The sequence below is a fragment of the Musca domestica genome, unplaced genomic scaffold (genome assembly GCF_030504385.1).
Source record: "Musca domestica strain aabys unplaced genomic scaffold, Musca_domestica.polishedcontigs.V.1.1 76, whole genome shotgun sequence".
In the NCBI taxonomy this organism is placed as follows: Eukaryota; Metazoa; Arthropoda; class Insecta; order Diptera; family Muscidae; genus Musca; species Musca domestica.
In genome coordinates this window covers 1,691,391-1,714,031 of record NW_026712396.1, presented here as the reverse complement: position 1 = coordinate 1,714,031, position 22,641 = coordinate 1,691,391, and the positions used below count along the sequence as shown (strand labels likewise).

General features: G+C 36.3%; 1 protein-coding gene across 8 annotated transcripts in view; it reads left to right on the top strand.

Annotated features, from left to right (window-relative positions):
* Nucleotides 1-22,641, top strand: part of LOC101901348 (uncharacterized protein CG43427) — a 320,227-nt gene that overhangs the window by 207,822 nt on the left and 89,764 nt on the right. For all 8 annotated transcript variants that reach the window (XM_011292032.3, XM_059130537.1, XM_011292034.3 and 5 more), the window contains one exon: nucleotides 17,234-17,909. In XM_011292032.3, coding sequence (XP_011290334.2) covers nucleotides 17,643-17,909 — 267 coding nt within the window. In that variant the 5' untranslated portion in view covers nucleotides 17,234-17,642. The remainder of the gene's footprint in view (nucleotides 1-17,233; nucleotides 17,910-22,641) is intronic.

Below are 22,641 nucleotides of genomic sequence, written 5' to 3'. Positions count from 1 at the left end.
ATTTTTAAGATGACTCGAATAGATAGTGCTTTAAATTTGAAACTTGATATTAGGGTCGCTGTTCATGAGTAGTCTGAACCTATGGAGTTTTTTTTCGGAAATGTGTACTAAATAATTGTTCGAAAGGTACTAAATAGTACTTAATTTGATATTGGGTGAAGGAATAGAGCTAAAATCCTAAAATTCGATATGTACAGGGTGAGATGAAAAAACTGCAACCAACTTCAGACTGCTGTCATTTCTAAGCCACTCGTCCGACAGCTGTTAAAATTATTCCAGTGACAGCTCATTATATTGTTTACAAGCGTCCGAAAGCATTTTGGTGAGAACTTTCCAGAAAAAAAAAACTATTCGCGATGGAATTCGGAAGCGTGATAGTGTGATTTCTTTATATTTGGCTGGACACACCACAAGTGGCTATCGTTAGAACACTCCAGCATTTAAATGTGAATAAATCTTTGAGTGTCTCGTAACATCGCTCGTTATCGTGATACTGGTAGCGGGGCCGACGTCAAAGAAGTGGACGGAAGAAACCAGCAACATCAGCAGAAATGGTTCGAAAAGAAGAGAAGCGAATTGATCGAAACCCGCGTCGCAGTGGCCGAAAAATGGTTTGTGAGCTGAACATATCGCAATATTCCATTCGGTAAATATTGAAAAATGAGATCGGGGAAAAGCCATTGAAATTCCAAAAAAGTGCAAGAACTTACACCGCAACAGAAAGAACATAAAATAGACTCAAAAGAGCTAACGAGTTGCTTCGCTTGGCCGAAAGTGGTGATCTGCCGAATTTGGTTTTCTCCGATGAGAGAGAAAACATTCGTTGTCCAGCAGCTTGTAAACAAACAAAATGATCGTCGTTATTTGCCAAAGAGGTCAACTGAAAATCTGCACCTTCGGTTGGCCACCAGAACTCAAGCGCCGGTCATGGTGATGGTGTGGACCGCCCGCCATAACAGCCGATGGTCGCTCTCAGCTCGTATTAATCGACCGTGGTATCAGAATAAGTGCCGAATATTATCGCGAAAATATTCTGGAGGGTGTATTAAAGCCTTGGGCACGCAAACACTTTGGCCGCAGACCTTGGACATTCCAACAGGATTCAGCACCCACTATAGCACTTAGCCACCAAAGAATTGTTACAAAATGAGGTTCCTCGCTTCATTTCCAGCGCACAATGGCCACCAAAATCTCCGGATACCAATCCATTGGACTATTGTGTCTGGATGATTTTGGAAAGCAAGGTTTGCACTAAAAAAATACTAAAATGTCGATCACCACAAGCAAGCGCTTGGGCCAAAATACCGCAGAACAACATTCGGGCAGCGTGTGACGGTTTCTTTGGCCGTTTAAAGGTCATAATTCGTGCCAAAGGTGATCAATTCGAAAAAATCTAAACCTTTACTAAAATTTGATGCTATTTCCGACATTTTTTGCTTTCATTCAATAAAATTTAAAAAAATTACGACCTGAGATTGGCTTTGATATTCATACAATAAATCCTCTATACCAACATAATTTAAGAAAATAATAAAAACATGCAGGCCAGGCCGAACGGTTCTCTGTCTTCCACCATTTGGAAGGCAATTCCAAAATAGAAAAAAATCCCTTAAAAAAAATGCCATTATAATTTTAAAAATTACGAATATCAGGCCTTGCAGTTACTTGGGTCTATACGAAAACGTGGAACTTCACAGCTAATTACCTGTCAGAGAAGGAGGTGCCTATTACGTACTCCAAACACCCAGATTGATATAATTCTGTTAAAAATAATTAGCTAAAATCATAAAATTACCGAATATGAGAAGGCTATACGAGGGCCTGGTTCAATACAGTAAATTTTCTGTCATAGGAGGTAGTATTGCGAAATTTGAAACAACGAAAAAACCCCTAAATCTCTCCCAACATTAATAGGGGACCTTTACTAAAATCTGTCGGTCAGGCAGACGGACGGACATGGCTAAATCTACATCGAATTTTATGCTAATCAAAAATTTATATTTTGAGGTGGTACAAACGGAATGGCAATCTTATAATGGAGGGTATAAAAATTAAGTGGCTTTAAGTTAGTTAGTATTTCTTTAAATGCCTAAAAATTGTTTTGAAATTTACTTATTGTCTTCTTTATTTTTTTCAGTGCATCCATATTTGTCTGACGCCCACACATTCCCTTCTATTTTTTAAATTTTCGTATTTTTTCCAACATCTTGTCAAGAAAATAGTTTTTCACATTTCAAAGATGTCATTTTCTTTTCGTTTAATGGCGACGGTGTTTGTTAATATTATTTATTTTTATTTTGACAATTTAAATGTCATTAACAGCATGATACCTCGAAAGTTTCTCAGCAATGCTTGAGAAAATGAGGGGCATAACTAAAAAAAATGCAAAAAAAAAAAAAAAAACAAGACCATGCCAAAAATCTAAGTCAGACACTTTTTGGAATATAGGCTAAATATTCAATAGCCAAAAGCATAACAATTTGGACACATCGTCGAGAAAAATATAACTTTGAGTCCAGCAATTCATGTTAGGAAAAAAATTAAATATCAAAAATATGTCAAACATATTCCAGAAAGAAAGTGTCCCAAAATATTGGCCGAGAAATACATGTCCCAAAAATATGTTAAAAGATAAAATGTTCCATTGAAACGACTACCCAAAAATAAGCTCCTAAATCCAGGTCCCTAAAATATTCCATGAAAACTATACATAAAAAAACATAATTATGTCTCAAACTATGTACATGACACAAGTAATGATCCTCAAAGAAAATTTCTTAAAATCTACTCTTAACAAAAAATATTCTTTCAAATTCAATTCTGAATATATATATCCTTAAAATTCTTGTATCCAAAAATGTTCCTTAAGATCCACATCTCCAAAAAATATCCCTAAAAGTCAATGCCTAAAAATAAAAGTCAACGCACCAAAAATTATCCTTGAAATCCACGATTCAAAAGGGGTTGTAACAAAACATAATAGAAAATACTCCCAGCCTCAAAATATGCTAAAAAAAATTTCCTTCAAATCCATGCCCCAAAAAATATCTTTCCAACTCTACGTTTCGACAAATATTCCTTAAACAGTTTAGGAAAATATATTCCTCAAAATCTACTCATCGACAACTGTTCCTTCCAAATCCTTTTAACTATACGATTCGAAATATATTCCTTAAAAATCTACATCTGAAAACTATTCGTTAAAATCAACGGAAAAATAAAATCCCAAAATCCCTTAAAGTTAACGCCTCCAAAAAATGCCCTTCAAATCAACGCCTAAAAAAAAATATTCCCGTCAACATACGTCTCAAAAACATTCCTTAAATATTTTCCAAATTACACGACTCTAAAATAATCCTTAAAATCCACGTCGCAAAAAACAAGCGCTTAATCAACGTCTCAGAAAATTTTCCCTCAATTTCCCGCTTCAAGAAATATTCCCTAAACATAACTTAACAAAATATTCATTCAAATCTAGCCCCAAACTTATTTCTAAAATTGGCGTCTCACAATATCTTCCTACTAATACATGTCTCAAAAATATTCCTTAAAATTAACCTCTAAAAAAATTCTTCCTAATTATGATCCTTGAAATTTATTGGAAAAAATAATAGTAAAATCTACGTCTAAAAATATATCCCTGAAAGTCAACGTCTCAAAAAATGTTTCTTCAATCAACGCCTCAAGAAATATTCCCTAAACATAACATAAAAAAAGTATTCCATCAAATCTACCCCCAACATTTTTTTTCTTGAAATTGGCGCCTCAAAAAATACTCTTACTAAACCTATATCTAAAAATATTCCTTCAAATTTACCTTTAAAAAATATTTTAATATTTAAATATGATCCAAAATCAGCTACTTAAAAATATTCCTTAACATCCAAGCTAAAAAATTTAAGCCTTAAAAAAATATTCCCAGAAACCCATGCCTCAAAGACTATGCTCAAAATTCCACGCCTCAAAAACTACTATGCTCTTTGCTGCAAAATCACAGGATCGCTAGCTACAGAAGAATAACTGGGTCGCCAGCTCTTCGGTACAGATTCGCTGGCTCACCAGCTCTTCCGTGCAGACTCATTGGACCACAAACTCGTCGGTAAAGTCTCACATGACCGCCAACTCTTGGGTGAAGAATCACTGGGTCGCCAAATCGTCAATACAGGCTCACTTGACCGCCAACTCTACGGCACGAAATTGCTGGTTCGAAAACTTCTTTTCACCGTCTCACTGCCAGCTCTCTTGTATAGTCTCACTGGGTCAATAGCCCTTCAGTACAGGCTCATTACTTCGCCAACTCTTCGGTACAGTCTTTCTGGTTCGGTAACTCCTTTGTACCGACTCACTGGGTCGCCTGCTCTATTGTACAGCCTCACTGGGTCGCCAGCACTTTGGTACAAATTCGCTGGGACGCTAGCTCTTCCGTACAGTCTCACTGGATCACCAATTCGTCGGTAAAGTCTCACTTGACCGCCAACTCTTCGGTACGGAATCACTGGGTCGCCAAATCTTGGATACATAATCACTGGGTCGCCAATTTGTCGATATAGACTCACTTGACCGCTAGCTCTTCGGTACGAACTTACTGGCTCGGAAACTCTTTTGTACCGAATCACTGGGACGCCAGCTCTTCTGTGTAGTTTCACTGGGTCGCTAGCACTTCGGTACAGTCTCACTGGACCACCAACTCATCGGTGAGGTCTCACATGTCCGCCAACTCTTTGGTACAGAATCACGTGGCCGCAAACTCTTGGGTAAAGAATCACTGGGTCGCCAACTCTTCGGTACAATCTTACTGGTTCGGAAACTCTTTTGTACCGACTCACTGTGTCGCCAGCTCAATTGTACAGCCTCACTAGGTCACTAGCTCTTCGGTACAGATTCACTGGGTCGCCAGCTCAATTGTACAGCCTCACTAGGTCACTAGCTCTTCGGTACAGATTCACTGGGTCGCCAGCTCTTCGTTACAGTTTCGCTGGGACGCTAGCTCCTCCGTACAGACTCACTAGATCACCAACTCGTCGGTAAAGTCTCACATGACCGCCAACTCTTCGGTACAGATTCGTTGGGACGCTAGCTCCTCCGTACAGACACACTGGATCACCAACTCGTCGGTAAAGTCTCATATAGCCGTCAACTCTTCGGTACAGAATCACGTGGCCGCAAAATATTGGATACAGAATCATTGGGTCGCCAACTTGTCGATATAGACTCACTAAGTTGCCAACTTTTCGGTACGAACTTACTGGTTCGGAAACTCTTTTGTACCGACTCACTGGGTTGCCGGCTCTTTTGTACAGTCGCACTGGAACACTAGCTCTTCGGTACAGATTCACTGGGTCGCCAGCTCTTCCGTACATATTCACTGGGACGCAAGATCTTCCGTACAGACTCACTGGATCACCAACTCGTCAACTCTTCGGTACAGAATCACGTGACCGCCAAATATTGAATACAAAATCATTGGGTCGCCAACTTGTCGATATAGACTCACTAAGTTGCCAACTCTTCGGTTCGGACTTACTGTAAAGTCGCACATGGTCACTAGCTCTTCGGTATAGACTCACTAATTCACCAACTTTTCGGTACAGACTTACTGGCTCGTCAACTCTTCGGTACAGACTCACTGGCTCGCCAGATCTTTGACACAGATTCAGTTGTCAGCCAACTCTTCGGTATGAACTCGCTGACCTCAAAGACAATGCTCAGAAACTCACGGCTCCAAAAATTATTCCTTAAAGCTATTACAAAAAATTAATGCCTCGAAATTGTTTTTCCTAAAATTCCTCCTCAAAAATAGTCCTTAAAAGCCATTCCTCAAAAATAGTCTCAAAGTAATATTCCCTTAACATTCTTCTTAAAATCAACGCCTTATAAAATATTCGTTAAAATCCATGCTTTCATCTGACTCAAAATTCATTTTTAACAAAATTTATGTTAATTTTCAATCCAATTTACATTGAGGTTTTCTCAAAATATTCCTTAAAAACTACATCTCAAAACTACTTAAGTTGTAGGTAAATATTTATTTCTTTTGCGGTGTGGACTTACTCTGAATCCGTTTGAATCACTTTAAATATTTCTTAAAATCTACATCTCAAAACTACTCCTTAAATTGCACACTATTTTTTTCTTTTTCTGTTCGGATTTCATCTGAACGCATTTGAATTTCTAATTTTATTTTCAATCCAATTTACATTGAGGTTCTCTTAATTTGCTTTATTTACAAAAAAACGTTTAATATAAGTCCCACTGTATGACCACCAAACTCAATTGGAATTCCAGGGAATTACCATTTTACCAAACCAAAAACTCTTAAATGCTTTCATTTCAAAATTGGAATGTAAATGACCAATCTCAAAACAAGAAATTATTTGAAACTCCCACACTCAACTAAAATTCCAGGCACTGTCATAAATGGCATAGTTAATGTTGTCTTCTGACAAACTCCCATCCAAAAGCTTAACCACACGCTTGAGCCATTTAATGGGCTAAACTTTATAATGGAACATAAAATGAGATTTTAAATAGCTTAAGTGTAGCTCTTTTTCTTTGCTTTGCTGCTCCATGTTCTTGGCTTACATTTCACTTTACGATGATGGTGTGAAACTCTCAGATCTAAATCTTTTTGATCTAAATTTGACTTTTTTTTCCTTTTCTTTGTGTTGAATTCTATTTTAAATTTTGTGGAGATTTTATTTCATTCATGGCTTAAATTGGATATTTTTAGAGTAACAATTTTTGTTCCGCAAACTAAAGTGACAATTAAATTTATACGTTTAAAGACTTTCATAGATTTTATCGGTGGCTTAATTTTTTCCTCTTGTTGTTGGTTTGAGTTTTTTTGGAGGAGGAGGAGGAGGGGAGCTTGTTAATGTTGTGTCGTTGTTGAGATAGTTTTTGCCTTAACAAAATTATCATAATTTTCTTTTGTCTGTTGTCGAAAATTGTTTTAATGTTTATGGTTATTAACTTAAAACAATGAGCGGAATAATGAGTGACATGATACTGAACTTCGTCGTTGAGATGCATACATAAATAAACGACAGGGAATGATTTGAAAGTGAAAGATCTTGGAGCAAGCGGAAGGCGGAAACGTGATGATGAAAGTAGAATAGAAAAAGTATGCATACAAATCAAAGCTGGAAAAAATATTCCTTTATAAAAATGCCCGGAAAAGAAAGCCTCTAAGATCAAAGCCTGAAAAAAAATCTTCCTTGCCTTCAACGTTTTAAAAAAACAATGTCTTAAATAATATTCCCTAAAATTCAAGCTTAAATAATGTGCACAAAAATCCAAGTCCGAACAAATGTTCCTTTTTTCGCAGAGCCGGCAGTTTTTCGGCAAAAATTCGTTGGCGCAGCAGCTCTTCTGTACATACTTGCTGAGGCAATAGCTCTTCTGTACAGATTCTTTGGCCTACAAACTTTTTACGAGCAAATCTCAGGGTCACTAGTTCTTTCGTATGGATTCGCTGGGCCAATAGTTCCTTCGTATAGGTACACTGGGCAAGTAATTCTTTCGAACAGGCTCTCTGGATCGGCAACTCTTCGGTACAAACTCATTGGGTCGCAAACTCTTCGGTACAGGCTTATTGGGTCGCAAACTCTTTGGTACAGGCTCGTTGGGGCGTAAACTCTTTGGTACATACTCACTGCGTCGCCAGTTCTTCGCTACAGTCTCACTGCATCGCCAGCTCGACGGTAAAGAATCACTGGGTCGCCAACTCGTCGGTACGCACTTACATGGCTGCCAACTATTCGGTACAGTCTCACTAGATTACCAGCTCCTCGGTACAGACCCACTATGGCCGCCAACTCTTTGGTGCTGAATCACTAGGTCGCCATCTCATCAGTACAAACGCACTGAATCTGTGCTTTTCGGCACAGATTAAGTTGGGCGCCAAACCTTCGGTACAAATTCACTGGCTGCCCAGCTCTTCGGTACAGACTCAGTTAGCTCGGTAACTCTTTGGTACTAATTCAGTAGCTCGGCCACTCTACTGTAAGGCCAGCTTTTCGGTACGAACTTACTGTGTCAGAAACTCTTCGGTACAAACTCACTGGCTCGACAGTTCTTCGGTACAGACTCATTGACTCACCAGTTCTTCCGTACAGGCTTACTCGATCGCCAGCTCTTGGGTACAGAATCACTGGCTCGCCAGTTCTTCGGTAGAGACTCATTTACTCGTCAGCTCCTCCGTACAGACTCACTGGCTCGTTAGCTCTTCCGTACTGACTCACTGGGGCGCTACCTCTTCGATATAGGGTGGATGGGTCGGTAGCATTTCGGTACAGACTCATTGGCTCGTTAGCTCTTCCGTACTGACTCACTGGGGCGCTACCTCTTCGATACAGAATGGTTGGGTCGCCAGCTCATCGGAATCACTGGGTCATCAGCTCTTCGCTACAGTATCACTGGGACGCTAGCTCTTCCGTGTAGACTCACTTGGGCGCAAACTCTTCGGTACAAATTCACTGGATCGCCAGCTTTTTGCTACTGAATCGCCAGCTCTTTTCTACAGACTATCTGGGTCGCCAGCTTTTCGGTACAGATTCACTGGGTCGCCAGCCTTTTGCTACTCACAGGATCGCTAACTCTTCCGTACAGACTCGGTGGGACGCCACCTCTTCGCTACAGTATAATTGGGACGCTAGCTCTTCCATACAGACTCACTTGGGCGCAAACTCTTTGGAACAGACTCGCTGAGACGCCAGCGTTTCCGTGCAGACTCTCAGGGTTGTCAGCTCTTCGATAAAGACTCCCTGAACCGCCAGCTCTTCGATATTGATTCCCTGGTTCGCCAGCTCTTCGGTACAGATTTGACAATATGCCAACTCTTCAATACAGAGTCGGCGGGTTAACAGTTCTTCTGTACCAACTTAATTGGTCGTCATCTCTTCGATACAGTCTCCCTGGATCGCCAGCTTTTCCGTAAGGAATCGCTGGTCCACTAGCTCTTCCGAAGTTACTCTCTAGGCCAGTAGCTTTTCTATACATACTCTCTGGGTCAGTAGCTCTTCAGTATATACTTACTTGACCAAAGGAACTCGCTAGGTCACTAGCTCTTCCGAACAGACTCTCTAGGCAAGTAGCTCTTCTGTACATACTCTCTGAGTCAGCAGCTCTTCCGAACAGAATTTCTCGGCCAGTAGCTCTTCTTCATCTGTACACATTCCCTGGGCCAGTAGCTCTTCCGTACAGACTCGCGAGGTCGTTATCTCCTTCTTTACAAACTCGACTTCGTCTCGTTCTTCCAAAAAATATTTCAATCCAATTTATACTGAAGATCTTTTTTTGCCATGCTAAAAACAAATACCTAATTTATTTTAAGTTTGCTGCGATTTCAGATTTATTATTTTCCATTTCTATTGAAAATTTATTTATTTATTTTAGAATTTATTTCAAAAACTTTCTTGACATTTCTAACACATTTCCCTCCCTCCCTCTCTCTCCTCTCTGTGTTTAAGGCCTTTTGCAGAAGTCTATTTGTCCGCTTCTACCATTGGCAGAGGGCAAAGACAAACAAATAATTTGACCTATAGCTCAACGCCATTTTGATGCAGAGCAAAAACAAGCAGACCATCCAAGAATTTTCATCTATTCAACAAAGAAAAAATTGCCAGTTCTTAGTCACATCTGTTTGTTTAACGGACAAACTTTTCACAACATCTTGGTCATCATCATCGGCCATAGAAACTGCTGTAGCAGCAGCATTCGTCCATTGTTGTGTCCGTAGCCTCAGCAACATTTGACATCGTTTTGTGTCATCATCGCATCAACAGCAGCAGCAGAAGCATCAGCATCAACGGCATCGTGTCATTATTTGCCATGGCAAATAAACAACAGAAACTGGCAAAGAATTGCTGCTGCTGCTATTCTTGTCGACTATCATTAAAACGCTTTGCGGAGTCTTGTGTCCAGAGAAATTTCTTTATGATACTACTGTTCTTAAAAAAAACAAGCGTAGAACAATACGAACACAAAAAAATGTGTAACAACTTTAAAAAGGGTCATTTAAAGTTAATTCTTTTAGTGTTCGCTTTTACGCTAAGCTTTCGCAATGCTTGGACCAGAAACGCATAGCCAAAGAATGTAGATGGCGATGATGCCAATACATATTTGAGTTTCAGTTTGCCCTGTCTTAGATCAGCGAGGAAGTGAAATATTTGTTTCTTAAATTTTTAATATCTGCAAATACTTTTCATGATATTTTCTAGTAATACCTAGTAAGTCTTCGAGGTATAATTTAAAAAACAAAAATTCCAGAACAGTGGATTTTTGCTATATTTGGCGCCCAACGTGGGTTGAAACATATAAATATATTCTCCCCTAGAATATCACTTTAAAATTTTTAAATTGATAAGCGCGTATCTGGCCCCATTTGGCAAGAACAATTGTTTTTTGATCGGTTGAGATCCTTATGAAGCCTTTTATTTCTAATTGGCGCCCAGGATGGGTCTGAAATTAAAAGAAATACGCCAAAGATGGCAAAGACTACACAAAACTACAGTATTCGGTTGCATGATATTAGTTTAGCCTTTATTTACCTTTATTTTCATTTAATTATATTTTTTACCCAATAAAGTCCTCTGAAGAAATCGCAAGAAAATCGACAAATCGTTAGGAACAGCGGAAATAGAAAAGTTTTTAGTCATTTCGAGAATTCTTAATCATATTCTTAATCTGTCTTAATCAGATTACATTTTAGTTTCCTTGTAATACCTGTACTTGCTGGCCCACCAACTCTTCGATACAGGCTCACTGGTACCCCAGCTCTTTCCCTCTGAATCACTGACCCTGCAGCTCTGCGGTATAGAGATGCTGAGTTGCCAGCTATTCGATACAAAGTCGGTGGGTCGTCAGCTCGTTGGTACCCAGTTACTGGCTCTGCAACTCTTCTTTAACGACACACTGGGTCGCCGACTCCTCGGTACGAATTTACTGGCTCGCCAGCTCTTCGGTACTGGTTCATTTGGCCGTCAACTCCACGGCACGAATTCACTGGCCTGGTGAACATTGTCGTGGTGTGAACTTCTGTCTTAATCAGACGAGTCTAATGCATTTAGGTTTCCTTGAAATATTTGCGCTTGCTGGCCCGCCAACTCTTCGATACAGGCTCACTGGCTTCCCAGATCTTCCCTACTGAATCACTGACCCTGCAGCTCTTCGGTACAGAGTTGCTGAATTACCAGCTCTTCGATACAAAGTCGGTGGGTCGCCAACTCGTCGGTAGAGAGTTACTGGCTCTGAAACTCTTCTGTAGCGACTCACTGGGTTACCAGCTCTTCTGTACCGACACGCTGGGTCGCCGCCTCCTCGGTACGAATTTACTGGCTCGCCAGCTCGTCGATACTCAGTTACTGGCTATGCAACTCTTCTGTAACTGGGTTACCAGCCCTTCTGTACCGACTCACTGGGTCGCTAACTCCTCGGTACGAATTTACTGGCTCGCCAGTTCTTCGGTACAGACTCGCTGGGTCGCCAGCTCTTCGGTACAGATTCATTGGCACGCCAGTTCTTCGGTACAGACTTGCTGGGTCGCCAGCTGTACTGTACCGAATACAGTTTCACTGGGTCCCCAGTTCTTCGCTACAGGTTAATTTGGGCGCCAACTTCTCGACACGAATTCACTGCCCTGGTGAACATTCTCGTAGTGTGAACTTCTGTCTTAATCAGACTAGTGCAATGCAATAGATTTTCCTTGTAATACCTGTACTTGCTGGCCCGTCAGCTCTTCGATACAGGCTCACTGGCTCCTCAGCTCTTCCCTACAGAATTATTCACCCTGCAGCTCTTCTCGACATAGACTTTCTGGCTTAGCAACTCTTCGGTACGGATTCGTCGGTTCAGCATCTCTTCAATTCGAAGCCAGATCTTCGATACAGGCTCACTGGCACCTCAGCTCTTCCGTACTGAATCATTCACCCTGCAGCTCTTCTCGTCACGGATATTCTGGCTCAGCAACTTTTCGGTAGGGAGTCGTCGGTTCAACATCTCTTTTATTCGAAGTCGCTGGGAATGCAGCTCTTTTGTACGGAGAAGAGAGCCACGCACTTCTTCTGTCGGATCCTCGGCTTGTTTTTACCGACTCACTAGTTCACCAGCTGCTTCCCACTGAATCAAACAGTTCTATCGCACAGGGTCGCTGATCCTACAAATCTTCTGTACAGTAGTAAGTTTGTACTCTTTTGCCCAGACACTCTGGCTGAGGAGCTCTTCATGCTGACTCATTGGCCCCGCAGTTCTTCTGCAAAGACTTGATGGCCTCGCAGTTTTTTGTAAAGACTTACTGGCTCGCATGTACTTTCGAAATGAACCGCTGACCAAGGAACTCTTGATGAAAATTCGCGTGATTTGAACTTCTGGCTAAATCAGACTAGTCCCACCGATTTGGGGTTCCTTGTGATGTCTGTATTCGCTGGCTCGCCAGCTCTTCTGTACTGAATCCCTGACTTTAAGGTAGGGATTCGCCGGTCTAACATCGGTTCTGTTCGAATTCGCTGGGGACGCGTATCTTCCGTACCCACTTGTTTGCCACGGACTTTTTCTGTTCTGACTCGATGAATCCTCAGCTTTTTCCTATCGACTCACTGGCTCAACAGCTGTTCCCTAGGGTCGCTGATCCCTCAAATCTTCTGTACCAACTTACTGAACCCGCTGGCTTAGGAGCTTTTCATAAATACTCGTTTGGCTCGCAGGTATTCTGCACAGACTTGCTGTTTTTTTTTCGTTCAGACTCACTGGCACCGTTCAGACTCGCTGATCCAACACGGAGTCACTAGGGTAAAAACTTATCTGTATGGACTCTTTGGCCCAGCAGTACCTCTATACGAACTATCTTGCGCAGCAGTCTTTCTGTACGGACTCGCTGGACTAGTAGCTCTTCCGTTGAGAATCGCTGACAACTTAACAAGTCTACCAGGCTCCTATCCAGTTTATCTCGTCTTTATAGACTCAATGGCAATTCATTTCATTTATTAGACTTCCTAGCCTATTCAGTTCGATTTTGCAGGTGCAATAAAATCATCATCTCTATCCATATGGTGTCTCCTAGACTACTCTGCTCATTCGTATAAACTCCTTGACAACTCTGTTTCTCTTAAGAGAATCCTTGGTCACTCTACTTCGTGTATGTAAAATTCCTGGCGATTCCGCTCATTTGTATTCTTCCCATGGTCTTCTTTAGGCAAATTCAAGTTCCGATTAGATCTAGCCTTATCCAAACTATTTTTTTAATAAAACCTCATAGATTTCTTATGGAGCTTCACAGCCATGATACCTGCAAGACACCTTCAAAGTGCCAAACCTTTCGAAATGTGTTTTTATTTTTTTTGAGATGAAGGGGAACTCAAACTTCACGACCTTCACCAGGGAGTTGTGAGGAGAGAGAGAGGGGGCTAACCTCAACAAAATGCCTTTATTTACTCCTTATTTGGATTAATTAAGCCATATCCTACAACACATGTGTATGTTATGTGTAGATTAGTTCTTGTAAAAAAAAACTTGTGGAAAAAAATCGCCAGTATGGAACTGACCCATATTCCATACTCGTCAAACAATTTCCTCATTTTCAATTCATTTTCTTTGGGTATTTCATTTATTTTTGTTATTTCCTCCAACATCTCGAGAAGTGCCACAACCTCGTGTTGACAATATTTCTTAACACCATTTTTTCAGAACAAAATATTTTCCATTGAAACGATTAATACCTTTAATTAAGAAGACAAACCAGGCTAGAAAATAGATTTTAGCGACCGGTAATGAACATCTCTGCAAAGAATGTTGAACTTGCTTTAGAAGAAGAAAAAAAAAATAGTGGCGAGGACAATTAACACCATAACACTTTAGTAAAATAGCTGAACAAAAGCCAATAAAGAAGCCCGCAATTAGCGGTCAGTAGTGCGGCAGAAATTCTGCCATATAACCTTACCTCTCAAGTCCAAACATAAGCCGGATAAAAATACTTTCATAATTAGTCGGAGATGATAAGACAGACATTCGAAAGAATGAAAAAAAAATTGGCCATTGAGTTCAAGTCACACAAAACGGTAGTAATTGTCCTCCACCAGCACCACCACTGGATGTAAGTGGAGGGAACAGCATGCATGTTTCCTTGCAAGACATATGACCCTCTTCTTTTGTTGTTATTGTTTATTTGTTGTAATGCGTTCTCTTGCCTGGCACAATAAATATTTCAATTAACATTTTCTTCAAGGCATCCGAACCGAAACAGCCATAACAATTTATCTTCATGATTAAATTGAAATTGCCCGTTTGTTCCGACCATGATTGGAGGGAGGGAGTGAGTGTATGTGTGTGCGTAAGCACTTTTGCGAAAATAAATGAAAAATTGAAAATTATTAAATTATATTCGTACTTAAACGAGAATTGCACAATTGATATGAACTTAAGAGGTGTGTCTGTCCCGCAGTTGGGAAAGTGGCCGGCCAGCCAGCCAGCACCCAATTGAATTTTATTGTTGTAAAGACTTTGGTGATTCGGAGCATCGGACTTTAATGGGAGATGATTTTTTGAGGAGAATGATATGTCGCTGTTAAAGCGATTTTTGTTTTGAAAAACACTTCGATCGTAAACAACGGAGAAAAATGTATAAATACAGAGAAAACTCGAAAAATCGAGCGAGCCCCACGTTGGGCGCCAGATAATGAAATAAGAGATGATATCAGATAGAGGTTGTTTTTTGAAGAAGTAAGCAAAATCAGGCAAAGATATTTTAAAAAGTGGCGACGAGAATGTAATTTTAAAAATAAACAGGACCAGTTTTGTCAGCCTTTTTCCCACATTTGGCGCCAAATGTTTGCAGTGTAGAAGGTGAAACTTCAAATTATGAACTGTTGAATTTTTTATAAAAGGATTTTGGAAAACAAAGCAACCCTTAACTACAAAAATCATTCTAAGAGAACCACACGTTGGGCGCCATTTTATGAAATAATACATTATATAAAATGATTCAATCGAAAAAAGCAATCAGGAAGAACAAGAAATGTTTTTTCTTTGATTCTAGCTCCACATTAGGCGCCAGAAATATATATGGGGGTATAAGGAGAAGTTTCAAATTAAGAACTACATATTGAAACTTTTTATGGACTGGAACTTGTTATTTAAGAGAATATTTTTCAAAGTCCCTAAAAGCCCGTGGATTTTTTTTAAATATTTTTCAGAGTCTCCAATAACTCGTGGATTTTTTAAAAATATTCTTTAAAATCTCCAAAAACTAGTGGATTTTTTAAAGTCTCCAATAACTCGTGGATTTTTTAAAAATATTTTTCAAAGTTTCCAATAACTTGTGGATTTTTTAAAAATATTCTTCAAAATCTCCAATAACTCGTGGATTTTTTAAAAATATTCTTTAAAATCTCCAATATCTCGTGAACTTTTTAAAATTTTTTTAAAAATATTTTCCAGGATCTATTAGAGTTCGTATATTTTTTAATTTTTTTTTTTTAAATATCCAGGGTCTATAAGAGCTCGTGGATTTTTTAAAAATATTTTCCAGAATCTATAAGAGCTGTTGGATTTTTTAAAAATATTTTCCAGGGTCTATAAGAATTCGGGGATTTTTTAAAAATATTTTCCTGGGTCTATAGGAGCTCGTGGACATTTTAAAAATAGTTTCCAGGGTCTAAAAGAGCTCGTAGATTTTCTAAAAATATTTTCCAGTGTCTATAAGAGCTCGTGGATTTTTTAAAAATATTTTTCAAAGTTTCCAATAAATCGTGGATTTTTTAAAAAAAGATTTTAAAATATTTTTCAAAGTCTTCAATAACTCAAGGATTTTTTTTAAAAAAAAGATTTAAAAATATTTTTCAAAGTATCCAATAACTCGTGGATTTTTTTTAAAAAGATTTAAAAATATTTTTCAAAGTATCCAATAACTCGTGGATTTTTTTTAAAAAGATTTAAAAATATTTTTTAAAGTCTCCAATAACTCGTGGATTTAAAAAAAAAATTCAAAAATATTTTTCAAAGTCTCCAAAAACTCGTGGAATTTTTAAAAAAGATTTAGAAATATTTTTCAAAGTCTCCAATAACTCGTGGATTTTTTAAAAAAGGTTTAAAAATATTTTTCAAAATCTCCAATAACTCGTGGATTTTTTAAAAATATTTTTCAAAGTCACCAATAACTCGTGGATTTTTTAAAAAAGATTTAAAAATATTTTACATGGTCTATAAGAGTTTGTTGATTTTTTAAAAATATTTTCCAGGCACTATAAAAGCTCGTGGATTTTTAAAAAAAAAAATTCTATGGTCTATAAGAGCTCGTGGATTTTTTTAAAAATATTTTCCAAGTTTTCTAAAGGCTCGTGGATTTTTTAAAAAAATATTTTTCGGAGTTTCAATAATCACGAAGATTTTTTAAAAAAATATTTTTTCGGAGTTTCAATAATCTCGAAGATTTTTTTAAAAATATTTTTCGGAGTTTCAATAATCTCGAAGATTTTTTAAAAAATATTTTTTTCGGAGTTTCAATAATCTCGAAAAATTTTAAAAAATATTTTCCAGGGTCTATAATACCTCGTGGATTTTTTAAAAATATTTTTCGGAGTTACAATTTCTCGAAGATTTTTTAAAAAATATTTTTCGAAGTTTCAATATTCTCGAAGATTTTTTAAAAATATTTTCTAAGACCCGACAAAAGTTGTTGACATTTTTTTAAATAACTTGAAGACCTGACAAAAGTTGGTGGAATTTTGTTCGTATTTTTATAGTTTTCAGTTTTTTAGGGTTCATATTTTTAATAATTTAAATTCAAAATTATTATTTTTTAATTAATTTATTTTTTATTTATTTCTTTATTTACTTAGTTATGTTTTTATTTCTATACTTATACATCAATATTTTATTTAATTTATATACTTTTTGCGCCATTTCTTTAAATCTATTTTTCGTTTTGAAAATTCCAAAGTCCATGTTGCTATTTTTTTCTACGTCATCAATAAAGTGTTTCTAATTTGTTTTTAATATCGCCGAATTTGTCACAGTTTGTAATTTGATATCTCCCGCTGCTATTACTAAACTGAAGAAGCGTAGGCCTCGTGCTAAGAAGATTTAACACCTTCGAGCGACACCCACTCTCGTTAAAACACAAAAACATACCCAGCACGACTAATGCCTTAACACCTTTCAATAAAAAATGTTTCGAACAAAATGTTTTTAAAATAAAACTCGAATTTAATATCATCATTTTTATGTCTTTCTCCAATTTCAGATTAAAAATTCAAAATCGGAAGAAAACACAACGACAGCAACAACAACGTAGAAAAACACAAGACATTTACATATGTCGTGGGTGATTAACTGAAAGAGAAACAAAATTGGAAGCCCTCAACTTGTGTGTGTGTAGATAGCTATTTCTGCCCGCAAGCATCTCCGACGACATGTCATTGTAAAATGTTACCATTTCCCTTAAAGCTCTATCGAAATCCGTACCAAAGTTTGAAACCCAATTGAGAAGAAATTTCCAATAACAAAAAAAAAAAAAAAAAAAAACGAAAGAGAGAGAAAGATACGAATTTATTAAATTTTATTTTAAAATAATTGAAAACCCAGAGAGAGAATATACCCCCAAAAATTCTCCCTTCACCCCCCCCCCATATTGCTATTGAGCGGCATTTGAAATGCCCTTAGAATGTGAGCGAAGTTCTGCTTCGCCTTCCACAACAGCACCAGCTCTAAGCTCAGCAGCTTTGATAGCCTCTGAAGCACAACACAGCCAACAGTCGGTCTCACCTTCCAACCATTTAAATGAAGAATTGAACCATCTACAAGTGACAACAGCAGCAACAACAACAACCACATCGATCATGGACGGTGAAATGTCAACATCACAAACTTCAACAACATCCAACGGCAGCAGCTGTAATGGTGGCAGCGGTCGCAAGACGGTAAGTTTGCACATCAGAAAAAGAATATATTTTCTAAAAATTTATATTTTTATGAGATATTAAAATATACAAAAAAAAAAAAAAAAAAAATCCATAAAAAATCGAAACTGTAAAGAAAAAAAATTTGGAAAGTTCCTAATTTTTGTGGATTTTTTAAATATTTTTCAAGATATCTAAAATTTCGTGGATTTTTTAAAAATATTTTTCAAAGTCTATAAAACCTGATAGATTTTTTAAAAATATGTTTCCAATGCTCGTGTATTTTTTTAAATATTATTCAAAGCCTATAAAAGCTCGTAGATTTTTTAAAAATATTTTTCAAGGTCTTAAAAGCTCATGGATTTTTTAAAAATATTTTTTAAAGCCCTAAAAAGCTCGACGATTTTTTTGAAATATTTTTCCAAGTCTCCTTACAGCTCATGGATTTGTGGAAAATATTTTGCAATGTCCGTAAAAGTTCTTGGTTTTTTTTTTTTAATATTTTTTAAAGTTTCTAAAAACTCGAGGACTTTTTAAAAACATTTTTCAAAGTCTCTAAGGGCTCGTGGACTTTTTAAAAAAATTTGTTAAAATCTCTAAAAGCTCGTGAGTTTATTTAAATATTTTTCCAAAGCACGTAGACTTTTTAAAAATACTTTTTAAAGCCTCTACAAGCTGGTCGATTTTTTTAAAATATTCTTCAAACACTCTAAAAGCTTGTTGATTTCTTTTCAAATATTTTTCAAAGTCTCTAAGTGCTTGCGATTTTTTTTAAATATTTTTTTAAAATCTCTAAAAGCTCGTGGATTTTTTAAAAATACTTTTCATGGTCTCTAAAAGCTTGTGGTTTTTTAAATATATGTTTCAAAGACTCTAAAAGCTCGTGGATTTCTTAAAAATACTTTTCATGGTCTCTAAAAGCTTGTGGTTTTTTAAATATATGTTTCAAAGACTCTAAAAGCTCGTGGATTTCTTAAAAATATATTTCAAATCCTCTAAAAGTCCCGAGACTTTTTAAAAATATGTTTCAAAGTCTATAAAAGCTCGTGGATTTTTTAAAACTATTTTTCCAGTGCTCGGATTTTTTAAAAATATTTTTCAGAGCCTCTAAAAGCTCGTGGGTTTTTTTAAATATTTTTCAAAGTGTAGAAAAGCTCATGGATTTTTTTTTTTAAATATTTTTCAAAGTCTGCAAAAGCTGGTGGATTTTTTTCAATATTTTTCAAAGCCTCTTAAAGCTCGTGGATTTTCTAAAAATATTTTTCAAAGCCTCTAAAAGCTGGTGGATTTTTAAAAAATAAATTTTCAAGGCAAAAAAAGCTCGTGGATTTTTTTTAAATATTTTTTAAAGTTTCTAAAAGCTCGTGGACTTTTTAAAATATTTTTATAAAATCTAAAATCTCGTGGGTTTCTTTAAATATTTTTCCAAAGCACGTAGACTTTTTACAAATACTTTTCAAAGCCTCTACAAGCTGGTCGATTTTTTTAAATATTCTTCAAACTCTCTAAAAGCTTGTTGATTTCTTTTCAAATATTTTTCAAAGTCTCTAAGTGCTTGCGAATTTTTTTAAAAATATTTTTTTAAAATCTCTAAAAGCTCGTGGATTTTTTAAAAATAGTTTTTAAAATCTCTAAAAACTCGTGGATTTTTTAAAAATACTTTTCAAAGTCTCTAAAAGCTCGTGGATTTCTTAAAAATATATTTCAAATCCTCTAAAAGTCCCGAGACATTTTAAAAATATATTTCAAAGTCTATAAAAACTCGTGGATTTTTTAAAACTATTTTTCTAATGCTCGTGGATTTTTTAAAAATATTTGTTAAAGCCTATTAAAAAAGTCGTGGATTTTTTAAAAAATATTTTTCAAAGCCTCTTAAAGAAATCGTGGATTTTTTAAAAAATATTTTTCAAAGCCTCTTAAAGCTCGTGGATTTTTTAAAAATATTTTTTAAAACATCTAAAAAAGGTCGTGGATTTTTTAAAAATATTTTTTAAAACATCTAAAAAAGTTCGTGGATTTTTTAAAAATATTTTTTAAAGCCTCTTAAAGAAGTCGTGGATTTTTTAAAAAATATTTTTCAAAGCCTCTTAAAGAAATCGTGGATTTTTTAAAAAATATTTTTTAAAGCCTCTTAAAGAAGTCGTGGATTTTTTAAAAATATTTTTTAAAACATCTAAAAAAGGTCGTGGATTTTTTAAAAATATTTTTTAAAATATCTAAAAAAGGTCGTGGATTTATTAAAAATATTTTTTAAAGCCTCTAAAAAGGGTCGTGGATTTTTTAAAAATATTTTTCAAATCCTCTAAAAAAGGTCGTGGATTTTTTAAAAATATTTTTCAAAGCCTCTAAAAAAGGTCGTGGATTTTTTAAAAATATTTTTCAAAGTCTAAAAAAGCTGTTGGATTTTTTAAAAATATTTTTCAAAGTCTAAAAAAGCTGTTGGATTTACGGCCAAAAGTGCCTCGGCCAAAAGTGCCTCGTCGAAATACTGGTTTTAGACTCTAGGTCTCTTTGGACCAAATCCGTTTTAAGATATTTGGAGTCGATATATGAGTGTCCGTTTGTCCATTTTTCTGGCTGGCTGGTGCGGCCGATAACTCTCGAAAGCACTATCTCACTTCGCCCAATCTTGGCTCACCATAATATTATTATCAGACTTAGATCGATTTCGAAGATGGGAAATTTTGCACCATTTATTTTGGTACCGCCCCCACAAAAGGTCAACATTTTCAAAGAAAATAATTTCCCTTATTCCAATATTTTGATTTATACAAAATCTGGTGCAAAGATGGTAGATATGGACCCATTTCTTCAAGTACCTCCCCCACAAAGGGGTCAAAATTTTGAATAACCAAAACGATGATAAAATTCAAATTTCACACTTTTCGATATTTCCATCAACACAAGATCTGTTTTGAACGGGTCAAAAATTTGAATAACCATTAAGTTCATAAAACGCGAAATGAGCATCCGATTCTGTTCAAATTCCACACATTGCAATATGTCTACTTAATCAAAATGTGGTGTGAATATGGGATATATCGGTCCACTCCTTTCGGTACTTTCCGCACAAAGGGGCCAAAATTTTGAATAACCATGAAGCTTATAAAACGAGAAATGTGCATCTGATTCCTTTCAAACTCGGCACACTGAATTCTTTAATCAATACAAGATCTGGTGTAAAGATGGAATGTATCGGCCCACTCATTCTGGTACCTCCCCTATGTGGGGGTCAAAATGTTGTATAACCAACACGACCATAACATGCGAAATGAGCATCCGATTTTGTTCAAATTTCACAGATCCTAGTATTTCTATCAGCACGAGATCTGTTGTAAAAATGCAATATATAGGACCACCCCTTCTGGTACCTCCCCCACAAAGGAGTTTAAATTGTAAATATTTATCTCTCTCATAACTTGCCAAAATAATTTAGCGATTCTATTCTATTTTTAACTTGGGGTAACTAAATATTTCTCTCAACTAGAGATCCGATGTGAATATGGAAGTTATCGGTTCACTCTTTCACATAACTCCTACTCAAAATGGTAAATTTTAGAATAACAAAAATTCGCATAGAATTGGAAATAAATGTTCAATTTTCTTCTTTTTATCCTTCGACATCTCCTCCATAAATGGTCGATCTTTTGAACAATCATAATGTAAGTCCAAATATGGTTAAATAAGCAGTCATTGGTTAAGGGGGGTAACCATCTGTCGGCAAACCCGACTGATACTTTTTTACTTGCTTTTTTTTAATCCACGATGATGGATAGAAAAGAGATTTTTTCTAAAAAATACGTGCTTATAGCCTGAAAAGCAATATTTAAAAAAAAAATCCAAGCCCTTCAATGGCCAAGAAAAAGTATTCCCAAAATACCCACAGATATATGGAGAACATGAAAAAAAAATTGGAAAAAAATCCACGAGAATAGGCTGGCCCTGCAAAATATTTTTTAAATTTCAAAAATATAGGTAGTCCTTAAAAAAATTTTAAATTTCAAAAAGATAGTCCTTGGAAAATATATATATTTTTTTTTAAACCTACGTGTTCTTTGTAAATCCATGAGCTGTTACAGACCTTGAACAATATTTTTTTTTTAATCCTATATGTTCTTGGAAATTCCACGAGTTGTTACAGAGCTTGAAAAATATTTCTAAAAAATCCACGAGCTCTTTTTGACCCTGGAAAATATTTAAAAAAAAAAACCCCGAGCTCTTCTAGACCTTGGAAAATATTTTGAAAAAAATCTACGAGCTCCTGTAGAAAACAAAGAAACTCTAAGAACATTTAATAGCCTTCCTTTAAAACTACAACCTACCTTTCTCCCTCCTCCCTTCTCCCACAAAATCTGTAACTTTTTGAAATACTTTTACCATAGACAAATTAAGGTATAGACTAAAAAGTTTTAAAATTTACCCCTTCCGGCAGATGTCACTATTGTTGATCTTGGGCCAGTCAAGTCACTCAGGGCTAGTGAAGTCACTCGACTTCGAAAACAATTTATTTATTTTTCTGCTATTTAAGTTCTATATTTTTATATTTCACGTCATATTTGGATAATGTAAAAATAAACAAAGTCACTGTTTCGTTTTTAATTGATAAATAATAAAGAATCATAAAAATATTCAATATTTTGTATTTTGAGAGAATTGAGTGAATAGACTTTTGCTCTCTCACAGCATGAACGACATCTATTGAAGCACTTTTTTCGAAGATAACAGATGAGACAACTTTTTAGTCTATACCTTA